Source organism: Exophiala mesophila (genome assembly GCF_000836275.1).
Source record: "Exophiala mesophila strain CBS 40295 unplaced genomic scaffold supercont1.4, whole genome shotgun sequence".
Taxonomy (NCBI): domain Eukaryota; kingdom Fungi; phylum Ascomycota; class Eurotiomycetes; order Chaetothyriales; family Herpotrichiellaceae; genus Exophiala; species Exophiala mesophila.
Genome location: NW_015622507.1, coordinates 826,183 through 845,268, shown reverse-complemented (window position 1 = coordinate 845,268; position 19,086 = coordinate 826,183). Strand labels below are relative to the sequence as shown.

The 19,086-nt window shown below is 50.2% G+C and overlaps 6 protein-coding genes across 7 annotated transcripts; 3 read left to right on the top strand and 3 right to left on the bottom strand.

Annotated features, from left to right (window-relative positions):
- Nucleotides 1-1,091: 1,091 nt before the first annotated feature.
- Nucleotides 1,092-3,717, bottom strand: PV10_05532. Of its 2 annotated transcripts, XM_016370212.1 has the most exons (4): nt 3,473-3,717; nt 3,333-3,421; nt 1,977-3,270; nt 1,092-1,920 (listed from the first exon to the last, which is right to left on the bottom strand). In XM_016370212.1, the coding sequence occupies exons 1-4, from the start codon at nt 3,573-3,575 to the stop codon at nt 1,820-1,822; spliced, it is 1,587 nt and encodes a 528-aa protein (XP_016222505.1). In that variant the 5' UTR covers nt 3,576-3,717; the 3' UTR covers nt 1,092-1,819. The 2 variants fall into 2 exon arrangements, with proteins under 2 accessions (XP_016222505.1, XP_016222506.1); XM_016370213.1 differs by having other exon boundaries at nt 3,333-3,717.
- Nucleotides 3,718-4,768: 1,051 nt separating this feature from the next.
- Nucleotides 4,769-6,629, top strand: PV10_05531 (uncharacterized protein). Its single transcript, XM_016370211.1, has 2 exons — nt 4,769-5,455; nt 5,510-6,629. The coding sequence occupies exons 1-2, from the start codon at nt 4,787-4,789 to the stop codon at nt 6,416-6,418; spliced, it is 1,578 nt and encodes a 525-aa protein (XP_016222504.1). The 5' UTR covers nt 4,769-4,786; the 3' UTR covers nt 6,419-6,629.
- A 195-nt stretch (nt 6,630-6,824) lies between these two features.
- On the top strand, nt 6,825-8,265 carry PV10_05530 (RdgB/HAM1 family non-canonical purine NTP pyrophosphatase). The gene is made up of 5 exons (XM_016370210.1): nt 6,825-7,063; nt 7,314-7,387; nt 7,558-7,739; nt 7,819-7,880; nt 8,005-8,265. Exons 1-5 carry the CDS (start codon nt 6,869-6,871, stop codon nt 8,077-8,079), a joined length of 588 nt encoding a protein of 195 aa, XP_016222503.1. The 5' UTR covers nt 6,825-6,868; the 3' UTR covers nt 8,080-8,265.
- Nucleotides 7,923-8,739, bottom strand: PV10_05529 (uncharacterized protein). Its single transcript, XM_016370209.1, has one exon. The coding sequence runs from the start codon at nt 8,706-8,708 to the stop codon at nt 8,133-8,135; it is 576 nt and encodes a 191-aa protein (XP_016222502.1). The 5' UTR covers nt 8,709-8,739; the 3' UTR covers nt 7,923-8,132.
- Nucleotides 8,740-10,770: 2,031 nt separating this feature from the next.
- PV10_05528 (uncharacterized protein) lies at nt 10,771-12,640 on the top strand (the record flags this gene model as incomplete). The annotated part of the gene is made up of 6 exons (XM_016370208.1): nt 10,771-10,931; nt 10,982-11,177; nt 11,228-11,369; nt 11,425-11,589; nt 11,643-12,310; nt 12,398-12,640. 6 exons carry the CDS (start codon nt 10,771-10,773, stop codon nt 12,554-12,556), a joined length of 1,491 nt encoding a protein of 496 aa, XP_016222501.1. The 3' UTR covers nt 12,557-12,640.
- Nucleotides 12,641-12,754: 114 nt separating this feature from the next.
- Nucleotides 12,755-18,705, bottom strand: PV10_05527 (uncharacterized protein). The gene is made up of 2 exons (XM_016370207.1): nt 13,640-18,705; nt 12,755-13,578 (listed from the first exon to the last, which is right to left on the bottom strand). Exons 1-2 carry the CDS (start codon nt 18,246-18,248, stop codon nt 13,463-13,465), a joined length of 4,725 nt encoding a protein of 1,574 aa, XP_016222500.1. The 5' UTR covers nt 18,249-18,705; the 3' UTR covers nt 12,755-13,462.
- Between the last annotated feature and the right edge of the window lie 381 nt (nt 18,706-19,086).

Sequence of the window (19,086 nt, the reverse complement as noted above, 5' to 3'; positions counted from 1 at the left end):
AAGGGTGTCAAGAGACCGAAGTGGTGGCTCAAGTTGCGGGACGTGTCTGTGCGGTAAGAATGGCAAAGAGGTGGTGTGGACTGGAGCCCTCTACGGTGGTCGGATCGAGGGGTGCCAAGTATGAATGCTGGCAAAGGCGGTCCAAAGGGATGGAATAGCAACTTCAGATAATTGAGGATGGAATTAACCAAGAGAATGAAGCATGGTTTCGAACATAGAATGAGCAGTCGCGAGTGAGGTTGGTATGTTTACACGAAGCGTGTCATAAAATCGATTGAGGAAGGTGGGAGGGTTTGGGGCGGTCAGCAGATGCAGGTGCAGGTGAGAATGGGCTGAGAAGGCGAGTGGTGGGCAGTAGAGAGAGGGACAAGACTTGGGGAAGTTGAGCGAGGGCGAGGGCGAGTTAAAAGAGGGCTGAAAAGTTAAGAATCCAAGTGCTTCCAGGCTTCGTGGCGGGCAACTGCAGGAAAAGGTTTTTCGGCAGAGCAGGGAACTCGTTCGGCTGACTGGGCTGAGTGGCCGTCGATGAGGGATGGTAGCCGGAGATGAGAGCAGAGACCAAGAGTCAAGCAATTACTACTACTGCTACTACCACCTCAAGTGGTCAGCTACCGCAGTACAGAGTTACCTAATTATGTGAAGTGAATGAATGATGGAGTCGTTGAGGATATGGGATATGCGGGTTCGTTCCTGCCGATGCCAACGTGACGCGCGACGTCGTAAGGTCAAGACCAGGCGGCCTGATTGAGGGCGCACTGGTCGCGGAACGCGCTCCAACGTGACTTGCCTAAGCCGAAATTGGGTCTAGCGCCATCTCTCTAGGGCCAAGGCCATCTTCGTCATCCAATCCCATGCCGCTGGGGCTCTGGATCCACCCCAATCTGAAAACCCACCCTTTATCCCGCCCGTTGTTCGTTGTTCGTTGTTCGACCCTTGAGGTCAATTGTCCACATCCAATCATTCTCAAATCTTGAATGACGTGAAATGCTGAAAGGCTTCCACATATGTCGCCCGCCTGAAGGGCATTGGTGCTTATTGCGTGGCCATGTCATTTTATCGACGATCTTCAGAAGAGAAAAGCGTTCACGGACCCGCCCTGTCTCATTGGCTACGCCACTGGTGGGTGATAGTTGGCTATCGTGGCTGTACTCAACTACACAATAGATTCCACTACCAACTTCTTCATGTCTCTGACCCGCGACGCGTCCTGCAGTTTCCGGATGTCGCTTGCAATGAACAGCCCACTTCCTGAGCCCGCACTCCTCTTAGTATCCGAGGTCGATTCCTGTTCCCTAGCCATCCATGTCGCCGGACTATCTATCGATGGGGTTGAAGACGACCGCTATCACGAGACTTCGTTGAAGCTGCCTGATCTTCCGCATGGGATTTGAAAGCTGTCTGGCTGTTCCGCTTGAACTGTCACTGACATTCCCGACTTCACTTGTGGAGGTGTGACAGGGGTGGGTTCAAAGTGCTTTCTATTTGACGTCTGTCAGAACCCACTATTCATCCGTGGCAATGCTGATCCAGACACATCCGTCTGATCAAGTCATGTCTGGCGCAAGTATTCTCAGCTGCTGGCGCTGCTTCTTTGCTGTCAAATCAAGATATAATTCCCGAGCCAATCTGTGGCATTTCCACCGCGAGATTTTATGAGCCAGCCAAATCTGGTCATTCCACACCAAAATGCTTGCTGACAAGTTCCGTTTTTGATTACCGGGTAGATCAATGTCCAAGTATTCAGGAAGATTTCGGTCTGGTCCGCTCAAACGCCCCCAAATGCCGCTTCTTCGCTTCTAACCGTACGAGACCCATTGCTTCATGTATCCAGGAAAGTGAATAGATTTGTGTGCAAAATGTTCAACGCCCGGTCCGCGTCTCGCTCTTCGATGACGCAGGTAATGTTGATCTCACTGGCTCCTTTGTGACTGGTCAGTATGCTCAGTTCTTCTTCCAAACAGTGCGCCTGCACATACCTTGCGAGATCATCTCGATGTTGACGTTGGCCTCGCCCAGCGTGGCAAACATCTTGCCTGCGACTCCGACCATATTCTTCATTTGCTTCCCAACCAGGCTGACGATAGCCATCTCCGGGATGACGTCCACCGTGCCAAAGCTTTGGAGCTCTTCGATAGCACCCCGTAAGTCCTGGTCCACAATCTGGTATTCATCATCGCCTCCACCGGTGTACAGCGGAGCTTCTGAATGGAGGGCCATAGACATGTTGACCTCGCTAGTCGAGATAACATCGACCGACAAGCGCCACTTGTCCAGAGTGGCGAAAATGCCGGCAAAGAAGCCATGTGACAAGGATCTTCTGTTGGAGTGGATGTTCATCACGAGAATCTTGTGTTTCATCGTCACCGCCGTTGGCCGCTTGGGTCCTTGACTCTCGGCCAAGTAGCTCGTGCTTCGTGACCTGAACAGTTTGGGGTCGTGGCCTGACGAGGCGGAGCTCAACTCTGATGGCGAGTCGGGGTAAATGATAGTGCCGCTCCCGCGAGGATTCATCACGTTCTTGATCCTGATGGGGATCCGTGCTCGAATGACCTGGTCCATGGTGGAGGGATGTATGACCTCAGAACCATAGAATGTAAGTTCGGCTGCTTCAGCTGGGCTGATCTGAGGGATCAACTGGGCAGTAGGGACCTTTCGAGGGTCGGCAGTGAAGATTCCATCCACTTCTTTCCAGATCTGCAATTCATGCGCTCGAGTTCCTACAGCAACCAAAGCGGCACAAAGATCGGTATAGCCTCGACCAACCGTAGTGAGAAGGCCGCGAGGGATAGAGCCAAAATAGCCGGTGATGACAGGCACTTTGCCCGAGATATTCTCCAACTTTCTGTGTAAAGCGGCTGCCACATTGTCATAAAATTGCTGATCCAGACTGTGCGGAACCTTGAAGTCGATGATATCAGCGAGGTCAATGTACGTGGCCTCGACATCTCTGTCTTGTAGCAAAGCAGTCATGAATCGGCAGCTCAATTTTTCGCCCGTGCTCATGACCTTGTCTCTCGACCTGGGGCTGGTCTCGCCCAATGTCTGGGCAGCTTCGAGTATGCGGGCGACTAAATTACACTCCTCCTCAACCTCTTCTTTGAACCGAGAACGGATAACCTCGGACTGAATAAAAGTATCGGCCGTTTCGAGATGGTCGAGCCGGACATCTTCGATCAAACGCTTATAATCGTAACTTTTGTGATTTTCTGCTTCTGTGGCGGCGCGCAGTAATCTGTTGGTGGTGCCGGCAGCTTTCGTACTGCTAGATCTCTGTTGGACCGAAAAAAGTCAGTTGTGCACGAATGACCTGATGCAGCGTGGGTGAGTCATACCGCTGAACAGACAATAGCCACATCGCTTTGTTGTAAACTAGTTTTGACTACGTTGACAATATCTTCGGGAAATTTTCCAACGCTTGTGCCTGGGAAAGGTCAGACACTCGGTCACGAAAACTCAGAGCGGGTGTACAGACCGCCAAATTTGAGAATATTGAAGGGCTTTGTAGCAGGGGTTGAGGTGCCGCTTAGAGGGGCATGACTGGAGATGGCGCCGTTCAGAAGACGACCGGATGTCATGATTGTAGCGGGGATCGGGAACTTGAGACAGACTGGAACATGCTTCAAGAATATCCCAATATCTAGTATGTCTGAATGCGAAGAATAATAAAGGCTGAGATGAGATGACAGGGAGGAAACGCAGTTAGAACATGCCACTGACAGACAGGAGAGTTGAACGAGTGACTTGCTCATGCCGCCGCCAGTTGTGGGTGGGCTGGACTTCTGGCGCCATCGGCAGAATAAAATTTGTCGGGCGGTGAAGAATTTCATAGGCTGTGATTGCTTGGTCCCTGGGGCGGAGGGGTTAGTCCTGCCTCTCTGGCCCCTCGGCCATCCTCATCCCATGGATTGGCTCGTAAATGGCCTAACCTAACAGGCCATCTGCCGAGCGAGCGGTCAAGGATCGGAGTATTGATGAATCACCCTTGGTCCGCGGGGTGTATCCATCAAATCGGGACCTTGTCATGCTGACCTTATGTTCAACAGTACGAGGAGAATAGTTATACGAGGGTCTATTAATGGTTCCCACAACCAGGAAAATACGAGGGTCATGAACGCCTAAAGATAGCCATTGTATGATCATATGGTAATATAATGGAAGAGTCGACTGTTGTGATTGTAGTTCCACGAGGCCCCAAAGATCTCGAACCCATGTCCGAGGGCAGCACTGGGGCCATTCGTTACACAAGTAGGTAGCCGCATGTAATTAAGTCAATCGCCGAGTACCTGAATTACTCGGTTTACTCAGTTTAACCACAAGTACCGAGGGATTTACTAGACTTGTACCTGACCGTGTCTCTTCCCTACACATATGCATCCACAGATGCTCCTTATGCATGCCTTACTCACATATGTCAGTCTCTCGTGACTATTGTCACTCTTGAGGATGGAGAACATTCCCTTGTGCTCTCTTGGCATTCTGGTGAGCAAAATGAATTGCTTGTGTTGTTCCTCGATTTCCCCCAGGCATGCAACTTAGCCGGGCTGTATTGCCTGATTATCTAATAATGCAGCCCTGCGAACGGCAACACAACTTCACACAATACCCTTTGTATGCGTCCACCCACCCACTCATATTGATAACGACATGTAACTATGCATTTTTACTAGTTCCTCGACGTATTGCATGTCAGCCCATCTGGGCGGTTCGTTAGGAATAGCAAACAGCCCAACAATCAATCTCAGCCGGGGATGACACACACCCTGGTCATCTTAGTCTCACAACAGTCATGGCCTTCAGGCCTCAGGATGCTGAGGATGAATCTCTTCGATGTCCATTCTGCAGCTTCGTAACTGATGAATTTGACGATCTTCAAAACCATGTCGACAGATCTCATGCTGAATCTGATGTCGGCGGTTCTGCTCAGTCTTGGAACTCTTCGACCGCTCACTTGAATGATTTCGAGTTGGCGCAGCTCCTCGCCTTTGAGGAAGCAGGCTTACCATCAGAGCTGGCGTTGTCCGAAAATTCCAACGCACCTGCCAGACCCGGCCAAGGCCCCGAGGAAGCCACGATGAACCCCAGGGATGATCTACCAAACCCAAAAGTAGGTGACCATGAAACCCCGTCATGGGTCCCATGTATCTGCGGTGAGCGCGTTGACATGCTCGAGTTGGACGCTCATGCCGACATGCATGCTCAGGAAGATGTCTCAGCGACTGACGTCGATCTTGTTCTCGAGGAGCGTCACCCTGCCCAACTTTCCAACGGCTTCACTACCACGATATCTCAAGCTTTGCGCAATCAAGAACAACTGCAGTCCAGGACCCCACCGAAGAATGGCAGAACACGGATTTCTCCTCTTAAAGAGATGTTCCTAGGCACTTCCTCGTCCCCCAAACGGAGCACACCCTATAAAGCGGTTGTATCCAAACAAGGCAGGTCCAAACGCTTGGGGGTAAGTCATGGACACTATTATAGGTGATTTGAATGGCCGGCTCACAATCTCTAGCGAGCTGAATTAGGTCCTTTTGCGCACGAGAAGCAGATGCCGGATTGGTTAGAGCGCATGCTCGAAGACGGGGCCAAAACCTCCATCATTAACAGAATCGGACCAGATGGTCTGCTGAACCGGGTAGAAGTCGTTGCCAATGAAACTCCCCATCTAATCCCTGTTCTCGCACGACTCTCTCAATTGGATAGATCGGTCGAGCGAGCGTTCTACTGCAGTCCGGATGTTCGTCACATTGCCAAAATTCCTCGTGAAGGAGGATTCTGTGGATACCGAAATATTCAGATGTTGGTATCCTATATTCAGGAATCCGCTAGCACGGGCTATAGGCATTTCCCGGGGCGGACGCCCAGCATCCTGAGAATTCAGGACATGATTGAAAGTGCCTGGGACAGAGGTTTCAATTCCACAGGCAGGCTTGAGACTGGTGGGATCAAACTCACGCGAAAGTACATCGGGACGCCAGAAGCACAGGCGTTGTTGATGAGCCTCGACATTCCATGCGAAGCGACTGCGTACGCTTCCACCGACACAGTCGAAGCTTCGGAGACGATGCTGTGTGCTGTATGTGAATACTTTGACGACCAGGATAGCCGAGACAACCGGGACAAAGTGGTTATCACGAGCAAGCCACCCATCTATTTTCAGCACCACGGTCACTCGATGACGATTGTCGGGGTGGAGAGCCGAGTCGATGGACTCGTCAATCTTGTTGTTTATGATCCAATGTTCAATCCAAGCGCGGTCCTTAAGAAGCTTGCCTTGACCATGTCAAGGGCATTCAAGTGCGCAGAGCCGGAGAAGCTTCTCAAGGCGCATCGGAGAGGCGAGAGCTATTTGTCCCGTTATCGAGACTTTGAATTGTTGAAATTGATGGACGGCAAGACACCTGCGGCTCCGGCAGGATGAGGCCAAGGCGAGGCCAGGCGGGCATGCACATGATTTGCTGTTCGTAGCATGAGCGCGATGGGAGTTTTCTCGGATCGGGAGGTTCATTCTTGAGTCATCATTGCATAGCGACGACAGGAGAGGCGTTTGTTTGGAGCGGAGGTGTTGCGGTGTTGGCGCACAGATGGTATTGGCAGGGATATGGCATAGAGGTTTATATAGAACAAGTCACGATAAGATGTCCTGAGCAAAAATCATAGTCAGTAATGCTCATAGTAGACTGTCAGTATGCTGGCGAGGGTTTCACTTGTCAAATGTGTGAGTTGCATGGTTGCACGAGATTCGCTCTATGAGTTGGATGGTGGGTGGTTGTCAGCGATCACCCACTTTTTTCCATTTATCCAGACTTTATCTCAACACTCTCTGACGGTCGACTACTCATCCAAGGGCCAACGAGACGACACCGTGAAAATGGCCGCCAGCGAATCTCGCCCAACGACACTGAATTTCATCACCGGCAATGCCAACAAACTATCTGAAGTGCGTGCCATTCTTAGCCATGTCGAAGGCCTCGAGGTCCGCAGCCGGGATGTGCCAGGTCTCTTTGAGATCCAGGGCACCATCGAGGAGGTAGCGAGGGACAAGTGCTCTCGGGCAGCCCAAGTGGTAAGGATTTTAAATTCGATGGTTTTGACGTCGACTCCCCTCGTTCTGAATCTGTCGTTGCCGGTTGGCATGTCTTTTATTTAAAAGTATGATTGGCCATGAGCCCTAATTTTAATCGGCGGGCAAGGAGCCACGAACGACCTTCTCTACAGCGACGCTCTTTCCCACTCACTCGCCCTCTGTTTTTACATCTACAATATCCTGGTGATTGAACTCTTTCTGGAAGTGGCTGACACAAGGTCCATTGCAGGTCCAAGGCCCAGTTCTGACAGAAGACACTGCGTTGGAGTTCCAGGCATTGAAAGGTCTCCCAGGTCCCTACATGTAAGTGGAATCACGCAGTTGAATTGGCAAGGTCGGTGGAATTATCAGTGAGCAAGACTTGAAAATTGGGTTACTACCTACCCTGTCCATTTCAATCTATCCCACAGTACTGGCCAAAGTACCTAAGAATTCCATTTCTACACGGCCCAGTCTAACGCTCGACTGGCTAGAAAATATTTCCTCCAGGCTTTGGGCCATGAAGGTCTTAACAACCTCCTCGCTGCCTATGAGGACAAGACTGCCTTCGCAGTATGCACGTTCGCGTACTCTGCTGGACCGGGCCACGAACCCCTTATCTTTCAAGGTCGGACCCAGGGCAAAATCGTGCCAGCGAGAGGACCAGGGATATTTGGTATGAGTCTCTGTCTCTCCAGGGCCGGACATGCCATGGAGTGGTGAGCTGGTATATCCTTTTACTGACGTACATGCAGGTTGGGATGCAGTGTTTGAGTATGACGGTGAGACTTATGCCGAGATGGACAAGGACAAGAAGGTAAGACAGGCAAACCCCAAGGCGATAAGGGCTCGCTGTGGTGTTTACAGAGCAGGTGCCGTCTCTTGCCATCATCCGTCGATTCTTACAGTGTAGCATGTGGACGCTACTGACTTTGGATCAGAATCAGGTATCGCACCGAGGAAAGGCTCTGACCAAACTGAAGGCGTGGCTGGCGGGGGGTGAGTTGGAGGCGTGATTCGATGATGGACCCTCGAGACATTTGGTGGAGAAAGGCGTAATCATAGTGGCTCAAGTCGCAGTTGGCTTGTCTTTCTGATCCTTGACCCAGTTTAAGATCCATTCATAGATGGACGCGGCATTTTGCTCAATGTCCTCGACCTTGATACTCTGCAGTTCGACAACAGAACCATCCTCTCCCCAACCTTCTTTGGCCTCCTCGGCGATGACACCAAAGATCTCAGCGTCCATGTTTTCTTGCACTTTTGCATCTTTGTAACCTCTTGCGGACAGCCTATCAAATAGGACACTTGTCTCTTCGCACCTGAGGACGACCACCAAGTCCACCCACCTCACGGCAAAGCCATCTGTCGAGTGCCAATCAATGATCCAGCCTCCGGACCCAGCGCCATCCTCGATCTCTTTCTCCACTTCGTCCATCAACTTTTCCTCGTCAACGATCAAAGTCTGCAACTCTTCATCATATCCAGTATGTGCCTGGCGATCCTTGACTATGTCATTTATGGAGAGATGTTTAAGGTGGAGGGGTTGAGGTTCTTCCTGTGCAAGGGAGAGGAGCTGGGTGATGGTAGTGGTTTTACCCACACCGGGCGTGCCAGTGACGATGATGTTAGGGAGGGAACGCATCGTGCATGTGTAGAGTGCGAGTGTATGATCTCGATGTTGGTATAACAGCGCTGGAGGTTTTTGGTCGAATCTGGGGTAATTTTTTTCTGGCTCCAAAAAAAAACCATGTGATTGCTCGAGGATCGACGTCACTTGTGGCTTGGGGGACTACGGATAATCCAACGAGCCTGAGCCACCCAGCCTAAGCGCGGCTCTTCTTGGGGGGCCGAGTGGCTTGGGCACTACCAGACCACGGAGTAGGTACTTAGGGACCAGGCAGCGTTGGTGGGAGTTAAAAGAGTGATAGATAAGGTTAAGCAGGTAGGTAGCCAACCTGGCTGAAGCTTCCTCTTTCGTCCCATTACTTCAATTACGAATAGACACGCTGTGGGAGTCATCACTCATCAAGATGATGAAAATTGAGATCACACGGTCCAATATGAAACCGACCAGACTCGTAACAGTTCACATCCTCTATGATTCAAATAGACTCTCGATATCGTATAATTTCTACTCTCGTCCCTCTTCTTGTTCATTACCTGGCTGACTTGTTCCTGCCGTGGATGCAACATTGAAGCAACAGCAAGAGCCTTCACAGTCCCTTCCTCGATCAAGTGCCTCGCTCATCCTTACTCTTGACTTCTTCTGAAGTTGCCTCTTGCTTTTTCCCTTCCTACACACTCAGTGAAGTCTGACCTCTCTATACAACATGCTCACTTCTTGATTGTTGCAGAACCTGGACTGCAATTGCTCTACACCATTCAAGCTGAAGATTCTCGGGCTTCAAGCTGCCAATCTCTCCACTTCTGATGGAGTGCCAGACACCATTTCCATTTCCATTTCCACAACCCTTCCACTTCCCCTGCCGGCTTCTCCCTACCTCCACCCAAGCCTTTACAACGCCTTCACCTTCCACAGAGACGTCCAAGAGATCAGTATATGCCAACCGTCCGGCCGTAAGGTGATTTGCAATTCAACTAGCTACTGTACGAGTACGAGTACTGTCGTCGAGGCTTTCCATTCCACCTTTCACCCCGCAGCCTATTCCCTCCTCGATGGTCACAACATAGCCGTTGCGAAAGCTTGGCCAGGTAGGCAAAACACCGAGCCAATAACAACCTCCTTCACCAACCCATTCTGCAACGACGGATGCTCGAGATACGCACGTTGAGTCGTCTGATCCGAACCCTTAAAGCCGACACCCCGAAATGGAACTAGAACTGAGAATTCGGATTGGTGACGAACCCAAGTTCTCAACTACCCCGGACAAAAGTCCATATCGGAAGTCCTGGCTCGATCTAGGTACCGTCTGTCCCCATAGCATTTGCCCCATGTCATCCTACGCACGTATTTACGCGCGCTGCTAGCAGTTCTATCAGCTTCGTTGAAGAGATATCAAATCGTACCGAGCCTCTCATGCCAATTCCACCGCAATGAGCAGCCCCACCATAATCACTTTCAAGGACTAGTCATGGCAGACTCTCCCCAGAAATGATGGGATTGTTTGCTATAGATGGCCAACTGCCATTGGCGTTGAATATACTGTACATTCGGCCGTACGAACCCTCACCCAGCTTCTCCTTTTACATCTTTATTCGCCTTCGTTATATGCTTTGTCAACACTCGGGATTGGGGTTTATGAGCCTCGATGGAGAGACTTTCGATATCGAACCCAGCCATCTAGACATACACAGTCCGACCTTGCATTCTCGTGCTGCATATGCCCAGGCCTCCAGACATGCTGATCGAAACCAATCATGGTGTCCCAATTTCTGGATCTTGGGATTTTCGCTGGATCGTTTCTCAAAGAATACGGTCAACTACTTGAGAAGGACTCTTGGCATGTGCTCTCCATCATTTCTATGTCAGTCTATCTCTCGGAGAGCGACTTCTCCCCACGTTTCTGGGGCCGACTGAAGCGGAGAGAGTCGTGGTAAATCCTGGTCACCGAGGCCATAGATTGACTTCTATGCTATATAAGAAGCAAGAGACATGAGGTGAATGACGAGTTGGATCACTACTTCTCCATCTGAATCACCGGCTTCAACCTGACAATAGATAGCCCGTATCAACCGCTCTTAACATGTCTACCCTCGGCAAGGCTGAGGCCACGAGCAATGAACCGCAAATCCCTGTCCACGTCGAGAAGTTGGATCTTGCAGTGTCCATCTCCTCTGGCGATGTGGAACAGACACCTAGAGAACCGGATCAACTTTGGACTGAAGAGGAAGAGAAGTCTCTCGTGTGAGTAGCGGTCCTGGACCATGCACCCATTCAACCTGACACAGCAGCAGGACCAAGCTTGACTGGAGGGTTTTCCCCATGTTGTGCACCGTCTTCGCATTGAGTTTACTGGATCGGGTCAATATTGGCGCCGCTTACATAGCTGGCATGGGCGAAGTTCTTGAACTCGCCGTTGGTTCACGATACTCGATTGCGCTCTTGATCTTCTTCGTTGGCTACGCCATCTTCGAGATTCCGAGCAACCTGGTACTGACCAACAATCGAGCCTAATCTGCGCAATACTGACTCGGCCTCAGGTAATCAGACGGATCGGAGCTCAGCTATGGCTCAGTTTTCTCATCACCGCTTGGGGACTATGTGTCCTTGGAATGGGCTTTGTGCACTCCTGGGAAACCCTTACCGTTTGTAGAGCTCTATTAGGGATCTTCGAAGCTGGCTGTAAGTCTCCCCTGGGCTTACCTTGGTCTGGCATATCTTCTCATACAAAGACTAGTACTCCCTGGCGCCATCTTCATCATTGGCTCCTGGTACAAGCAATTCGAGACCGCTCGTCGTGTGTCAATGTTTTACATGGCATCCATCCTTGCTTCAGGCTTTGGGGGAATCTTGGCATACGTTCTCTCTCTGATTCGTGTGGGAGATGGTATCTTTCGTCAAGGTTGGCCGGCTTTCTGCTCCTGTAATGCTTTTGCTCGGTGCTAATCAGGCCAGGATGGAGGTGGATCTTCATCGTCGAAGGCATGATGACGGTGTCCGCTGGACTCGTGTCTTATTGGTTTCTTGTCGAATTCCCAGAGCGTGCACAATGGCTGACACCACGGCAAAAGTATATTGCAGTGGCTAGAGTCACGCGAGACAGAAAGGTCAAGGAGTACGCTCACCCCACACTCAAACAAAGCTTGAAGATGTTGCTCGACTGGAAGCTTGTGGTCTTCGGCATACAATATTTTGTTTGCACCTCCTCGGTCTACAGTATTGATTTCTTCAAGCCCATCATTTTGTCGCAGGGGATGGGATTCTCCTATGCCTTGTCTCAAGTCCTGTCCTCGCCACCATATGTCTTTGCTATCATTTGCTCTCTCACTACGGCACATCTCAGCGACAAGTATCGAATTCGCTGGCCGATCATGTGCTTTCAGGCCCTTGTCGCCGCTGTTGGATTGGTGATTGTCGCCTATGCCAAACTACCAGGCGTGAGATACTTTGGATTGTTCTTGGCTGTTTATGGAACACAGGCAAACATTCCGTCTACTCTGGCCTATGGGCAGAGCCAGACCGCTGACATAGCCAAGAAAGGTGTAGTTGCAGCTGCTATGATCACTATTGGAGGTGCCGGGGGTATTTCTGGCAGCACAATCTTTCGAGCTCAGGATGCACCTGTAAGTTCTGTCTCAAAGGTGTTCCATTTGACTGGCTTCCTCCTTGGAACTCTGATCAGTTGTAGAAAAGTTCTGACCTAGCTACAGCAATATACCCCTGGAATGTGGGGCACGATTGGCATGCAGCTACTCTACGCCGTCGTGACCTTTGCGTTCAGCATGTGGTTGAAGCGACAGAACAGGTTGGCCGATGAAGGCAAGAGGCCAGCACTGGAAGGCGAAGAGGGTTTCAGATATGCGCCATGATTAACACAAGACAGCCCAAAATAGACCGGACGTGGCATACTGAACAACACTACGACATATACATACGCACGCATAGTTTTCGGACTGCAAGGCTTCTGAGCAAACAATTTCAGGCCGATGGCAGACTCGAACCATTTGCATCATTAAGCTTGGTTATACGGTAGAGAGGGGAGATAACGAGAAAGCATGAGGATACAATTAAAGATCTAGGTACACAATTAGATTGGACGGATAGCTAGATGCATGGATCCATTGAGCGATCGATCAATGGGCGTATGGTATAGGTACAGGAAATGGGCTCACTCCAAGAAATGCAATGCTGACAGCCACACGATCCATCTTTCTCACCTGCAAATCACACATCATTCCCATCTTAGACCATCAAATAAACGAACCTGATGCTACGCCCATGGCCCAAATGAAATGAAATCGGGCAGAGCGGGTCGAAGGTACATCCACCCACGGTCCACCAGATCTAATCGCAGAGCAAAGCAAGCCGATGACGCTGGAGGAGTCATCTGGTGTGGGAAATGAGAGGAGAACGGTCGGACAATCTTTCCCCCCAATCTCTCAACATCGCCTCCAACTGCTCTGCGCCCATCGTTATCATGGCACATATCCACACATGTTTCATTTTGCCATTGCCATTGCCATTGCGACAACCCGCCAGTACTGTACAAGGTGAAATGCCTCATCGTGAGCCAAAACAAGTTGGACTCGCCCTGTGGCGTGTCGCTGATTTGGCCGTAAAGCTAGTTTGAACATCACCGGCATTCTTGCAAGACATTCATTTTGCAAAGTACTCGGCTGTATTTCCGATCACGCCATCCACAGAAACCGGAGAATGGTGGTCCTGCCTTATTCGAGTCGGCGAGGGTGGTCCAGCGAGCCCCTCTAGATTTGATTCTAGGCGGCCTCAGAGTCACTCAGCGCATTTTCAGGAATGTCTCCTCGCTCTTGCTGTGCCATGGCCTGAGCAGAGACAATTTCAGCCAGACGTTTCAGTCGTGGAGTTTGGAGCCCTGTGTGATGTCATGGTTAGTAAAGTGTCAATCTTTCAAGGCTTGCACAATGGTTACTTACATGATGGAGTGTAGGTCTCCAATGCAGTGATGACTCGAGGTTCAGCAATCTCATAAGGTCCACTGTCCTCCATGTCCACGGCCGCCAAGAGAAGAACATCGCTCTTCTCGGTGACTCGAGACGCCACGGCTTTCATTATCTCACCATTAATGGGCTGTTCATAGTCCGCGACAAGGTATTGATTGAGAAGTTTCTGAATTTGATTGGGTGACAGCATCCAGCAAATGTCTTGAATAATTTCAATGTCATTCAGCGTTGCTTTCTTCAATTGCAGAAGTTTGGTGGCTTGCATCAGGTGTTCGAGTTGAAGGGTTCCTTCAGGCATATCATGGCTCTTGCACCATTCTTCGATTCTGGTGATGTTGTAGTTGATTTGTAGACCTCTCTTCCATGAGAGGAAGTTTCGTCGCATGAGGAGATCATTGAATGCAGTGACTCCGACCAGTCGCAATAGTTCCGTCACAGTTTGCGTAATGATCGTGTCTTCCAGATAGTATGCTTTCATAGCCTTGAAGACATTGTTCAGCAAGCTCAGGAGGTTATCCATGCTGTAAGCCGGACTATTGCTTGAGGGAAGGAGCTTGCCCAGGAATCGGTTGCTCTCGTTGGTGACAAAACCTGGAAGTGATTGCGATTCGATAATGGCCGGGACAATCATCTTGTGCAGTTTCTTTTTCAGGACCTTCATCCAAGTATGATAGATGTTGAACTCTAAGCTTTCGAGATCGTGTTTGACAATCTCGAGCAATCTGTCATACTCGTAGTTGTCTGTTTTCTGGGCCTCGTACCAATCCTCAGCCAGGAAGACGAATGAGAGCATTTCATGCACATTCGATAACCAAAATGCGCCAGGGTTGACAGCCTCATCACCATCGTGCTGCATGACCTCTTGCTGAATTGACTGCATGACATTGGCCAGAAAGCGCTCTGATTCTTTGACAAACCCATTGTTCCACATCTCTGACGTGACCAAATTGATGAGATAGGAGGGGAAGAGTACCTCCTTTTCCGTTGGTGTGGGTGTCGCTCCAGGCTGGGGGATCTTGATGCCTCTAATCAGACCCATCGTCACCTCCTCATTGAGTTCGTCTTCCTGGGCGAGGAGATTTTCAAGTTCGTCTTCGACACTGTCCAACCCTTGGTTGAAGGTAGATCCAGACAAAGTCTTGCTGTTCAAATCGACAGCCATCGACATGGGGCGAGCATTGTATGCAGCGCTGTATCTGTCGACTTCGCTGCGCTCAGCGGCACCAGCGCTTCGTCGTTTGACCGGTTTCTTGGAGGACACAAGATTGATCAGACCACTAGCAGCTTGAGCTGCGCCATTGGTACTTGCGTAGTCACCGTTGACGCCGTTGACAACTGGTGGTGGAGCTCGTCTTGCCATCTCCAATTGATCTTGCAGTTCGTTGATCTGTTGACGGAGAGTACCTTGTTCTCCGTCATGGAGCAGCACAGCTTGCCGAAGTTTGTCGAGTTCACTATTAGACTGTTGCAAGGATTCTCGGAGCTTCTTGTCCTCTTCTTGTAACCTCTTCGCATTTCCCAGGTGCTCATCATGGCTAGCCTGCAATTTGGCGTGTTCTTCTTCGAGGGCACTTAACCGAGCCGCGACAATGCCAGCTTGGTTAGCCTCGGTTTGGAGCTCTCGCGAACGTGTTTCCAAAGCATTGTGCCTCGTTCTCCACGACTTCAATTGACCTTCATAATTCTCCAGCTGAGCCACAAGTGATTTGTTTTCGCGTTTGACGGCACCGAGAGACTGTGTAAGTTCGACGACCTTGTTTTCTAATTTGTATGAGATCTGCTTGAGATCACGCGCTTCTTCGCGGATCTTCTTGTAGTCGCGTCTGGCGACTTTGCCACGCCATAAGTTTTGTATGATGACAACCTTCCTGCGGTGTTGCCTGAATGCTCGCAAAGATCTCCAAGCTCGGAAGGCTCTCTGAATAGTGATTGCAGCATTGCCAATGCGAGTTTCCAGGATATTCCTTCTGCAGAGAAATCCTTTGGCATAGGATTCGAAGAGGACAAGGTCGTCTCTGATTTGATTGAACCGCCTTCTTTCCTTTTGACCTCTCCAGAACCTTTGAATATCGGTAGCAGCCTTGGTTTGTCTGATTTCGTCTGCATTTCGTCTCGCCACGAAGGCACGAGTGGCAGTTTGGAAGTCAATCAGTGACTGCCGGGCGTCTAGGTATTTGTGGCGCCAGTATTTCGCACGCAAGTTCTTCTGGATCATGATCGCACATTGCTTCAGGCGTGCAGAGCGTTTGTCTTCGAGGAACGCGAGCATACCAGCTCGGAAGAAGATCTTGGTCAAACCAAGCTGATATTTATCGGTCTTTTCGTGTGCCGTCGCGCCCAGTGCCTTGACGAGGATATTTTGTGCCATTTTTCGAATTTCCGTCGTCCATTCGTTCGAATGGCAAAGCATGTAATAACGAAGGGCAAACTCTTCGTAGGTCCAACGGGTGGGGTAACCAGCCGTACTGATGCGGACAGTTTCCAGGACACCACAAGCTCGAAGCTGACTCAAGACCATGGGACCCTCGAACTTCCAAGATTCTTTAGCTTCGTTGGGCTTGATGCAACGGATGTAATGGGCGTCGGTGTTGTTAATGGTCTGCATTAAGTCGATGAGCGAACTCTTGAAAATGCCTCCGAGTGTAGGTTTGCGATTAACAGCCACTCCAACTCTGCGTCCGCCTCCAGGAGCAACTGTCTTGGAAGAAGTCTGAAGAGATTCTTTCTCTCTAACGGCAGTAGCAACATTAAGAACCTCGATCAAAAAGGTATTTGAAGAACTCTTAAGCACTTCCATCTGCTCATCGGGAACAGTATCGCGATTCTTGTCGATGAAGCCGTCGGATTCATATGTGACATCGAGTGCATAATGACAAACAGTAAATGCTGATTTGCCGAACCGCGGTTTCCTGTAGAATTTCTGCTTGTCGGCTGCAAAATGTTGATGCAATTTCGTTACAAAGTGTTCATCTGAACCCATGGGCAATCTTGATTCCTCGTCCAGCAATGAAAGGATACCGAGCTTTCCCTCGATAAGGTCAATGCAAGGCTGATTGTCTGAGAAATCGATGAATTTCCAGTCAATCTGCTCACGCATGTACTCCTCTTGCTCCAATTTGAAGACGTGCTGATTGAACTCTTGCTGTAACTTCTCGTTGGCGTAGTTGATACAGAACTGTTCAAAAGAGTTTTTGGCAAAATGTTCGAAGCCGTAGATATCAAGAACGCCAATAAAAGTCGTTAATCGCTGCAATACATCCTCGGTGGCAAGACCGTGGTTGATGGTTTCCACGAGCCAGTCGAACAAACTTGAATAGATGAACTTGGCGATGGAATCTCTGACAATGATAGCCTGTTGCTGAGTGAGATTCGACGTAATCTTGTCGCCTCGGGTGATGAGTTGTTTCTTGACGGTCCATTTAGCAAAGTTGGTTGCGTCCAGGCCCAGGATATCACAGGCTCTAGCCAGAGCGGGTTCTGTTGCAGAGAGGGACGAATCTGACCTTGTAGCAGTGATTTTTATGTTGCCGATGTGCAGCAGGGCGGCGAGGATTCGGAAAATGTCCCTCTGAGTCTGTTCCGACACATTGATTGTGGACAAAGACTTGCGTGTGGCAGTAAACTCGGCAGCATCGTCTACACCGTCAATAACAGGGTCGTTGCCTTGATTAAGATAGTCAAACTCTTCGACAGGGAACAGACCGAGTTCTTCTCGTTCTTCCGGACTCGATCCCGCCACAAGTTGGTAGAAAATATGGTAGTTTCGTTCCTTGAGAGGCTGAAAGACCAAACGCGAACGCTCGAGTAGATACGTTCTGATCCGAGCGCCAATGATGTCTGTGTGGGTATCGAACATGATTTCAATGTACTTGCCAAAACGGGAGGAGTTGTCGTTTCTAGTTGTCTTTGCATTGCCAAATGCTTCCATGACAGGATTGGTAGCCAGGATTTGCTCTTCTGTTTCACTGATCGCGTCTGCTCTTGTTTTTGTGCCCTTGCTCGATTGACCTGGGGCGCCACGAGTTGCAAAGTACCGCATAATGTACTTGGCACTGACAGTCTTGCCTGCACCGGACTCACCAGACACGACCACGGTCTGGTTGCGCGAGTCTCGCAGCATATCGGTATAGGCTTCCTCGGCAATGGCGAACAGATGGGGTGCCTGGGAGGCCCTTTGTTTGCCTGCATAGACTTGAACCATCTGAGGAACATAGAGTGAATCGACTCGCGCAAAGGGGTTGGTGGCAATCAGGACGATGCCGGAATATGTATAAATCTCCTTCTGGGCATATCGTAGTTTGATGGCTTGTAAGATGGCAGGTTCGTTGAGGTGGGATAGATTGGTCAAGTCCTCGGCGGCCTCGAACATGGGAGGGTTCATCAAAGGAGGGAGGGCGGCATTTTGGGTATCTTGTAGAGCAAGCTCGGTGGTTTCCACGGTCTGCTGGGACTCATCGGAGAGATTGAAGACAAGAGATATCTTTCCATCGCCTATTTGTTTTTTGTCGGCCAGTTCGCCGGGTATGAAACCATCGGCCTGGTGAGGAAACCAGGCCCTCGTTCCGATCTCCCAGCTCGCCATGGTGGGCGAAATGGCTGGATCAACTCTGAAAGTCTATGAAATGCGGATGGAAGAAGCCATTCAGTCTGAAATTCTTTGGGGGTGAGACGTGTCAAGAGAGGAGGTTGCAATTGACCGGATTGGGGCGTCAGGGGATGGTTCGGATGGATAGAAATTGAGATTCTGAGTAAACGGGTCTCGCAGGCTCAACCCGATTCTCACTTGCCCAAGAGCAGAGGTGATGTGATGGAGAGGTCGAAGTTGAGGGTTTGTTGATTATTGAGTGAACTGGTCAAAGGACTTCAGGTGCGGCTGTCCGTTAAGCCTATTGGGATCATGTCAGAAAGCGAGTTGAGGCTCAGGGATTGGACCAAGTTTAGGTTGGACAGATGGACGCTTGGGAGTGTGAAAACAAGACGCGCTGTAAGCCGTGACGAGTGACCGCGCCAAACCAAGACCCAAGACTAATCGATCAGAGTTGAATGCCCAGGTAGGTACTTATTACTAAAGTGCTATTTGAGCCGACTCCTATGTACTTTTTTACTCCTAACCCTGGCTTTTATGCGGAGGCACACCTATGGGTCTGAGACTTCAAGCAGCAGGCCAACAGGGGAGCGCCTACTCCTAGCGGCTGCTAACAAACCCCCCAATCCATTTGGGCAACCTCCTTTTATTGTACCCTCTGTAGTATGGACTGCCTTAGCTGCCTTAAAGCAGTTCTCAGTGATGCTTAGCGCACTCGTAGCTGCACAAACTGACCGTCACAATAACACTCTGTTGTTGCTCCCAAGTCCTCAGACTGGCGGTCTGGCTTTCCGGCTTGTAACAAAGTGAAGCTCCCCGACACTTTGCTTGAGCT

Coding starts and splice junctions, on each gene's coding strand:
- PV10_05529 (XM_016370209.1), bottom strand. CDS start 8,708: ATGCGTTCCCTCCCTAACATCATCGTCACTGGCACGCCCGGTGTGGGT.
- PV10_05532 (XM_016370212.1), bottom strand. CDS start 3,575: ATGACATCCGGTCGTCTTCTGAACGGCGCCATCTCCAGTCATGCCCCT. Junction 3,271..3,332: donor TGGCTATTGTCTGTTCAGCG/GTATGACTCACC, acceptor TCGGTCCAACAG/AGATCTAGCAGTACGAAAGC. Junction 1,921..1,976: donor CATCGAGATGATCTCGCAAG/GTATGTGCAGGC, acceptor CCAGTCACAAAG/GAGCCAGTGAGATCAACATT.
- PV10_05530 (XM_016370210.1), top strand. CDS start 6,869: ATGGCCGCCAGCGAATCTCGCCCAACGACACTGAATTTCATCACCGGC. Junction 7,064..7,313: donor GCTCTCGGGCAGCCCAAGTG/GTAAGGATTTTA, acceptor GGTCCATTGCAG/GTCCAAGGCCCAGTTCTGAC. Junction 7,740..7,818: donor GAGAGGACCAGGGATATTTG/GTATGAGTCTCT, acceptor ACGTACATGCAG/GTTGGGATGCAGTGTTTGAG.
- PV10_05527 (XM_016370207.1), bottom strand. CDS start 18,248: ATGGCGAGCTGGGAGATCGGAACGAGGGCCTGGTTTCCTCACCAGGCC. Junction 13,579..13,639: donor GGAGACCTACACTCCATCAT/GTAAGTAACCAT, acceptor GACATCACACAG/GGCTCCAAACTCCACGACTG.
- PV10_05531 (XM_016370211.1), top strand. CDS start 4,787: ATGGCCTTCAGGCCTCAGGATGCTGAGGATGAATCTCTTCGATGTCCA. Junction 5,456..5,509: donor GCAGGTCCAAACGCTTGGGG/GTAAGTCATGGA, acceptor CACAATCTCTAG/CGAGCTGAATTAGGTCCTTT.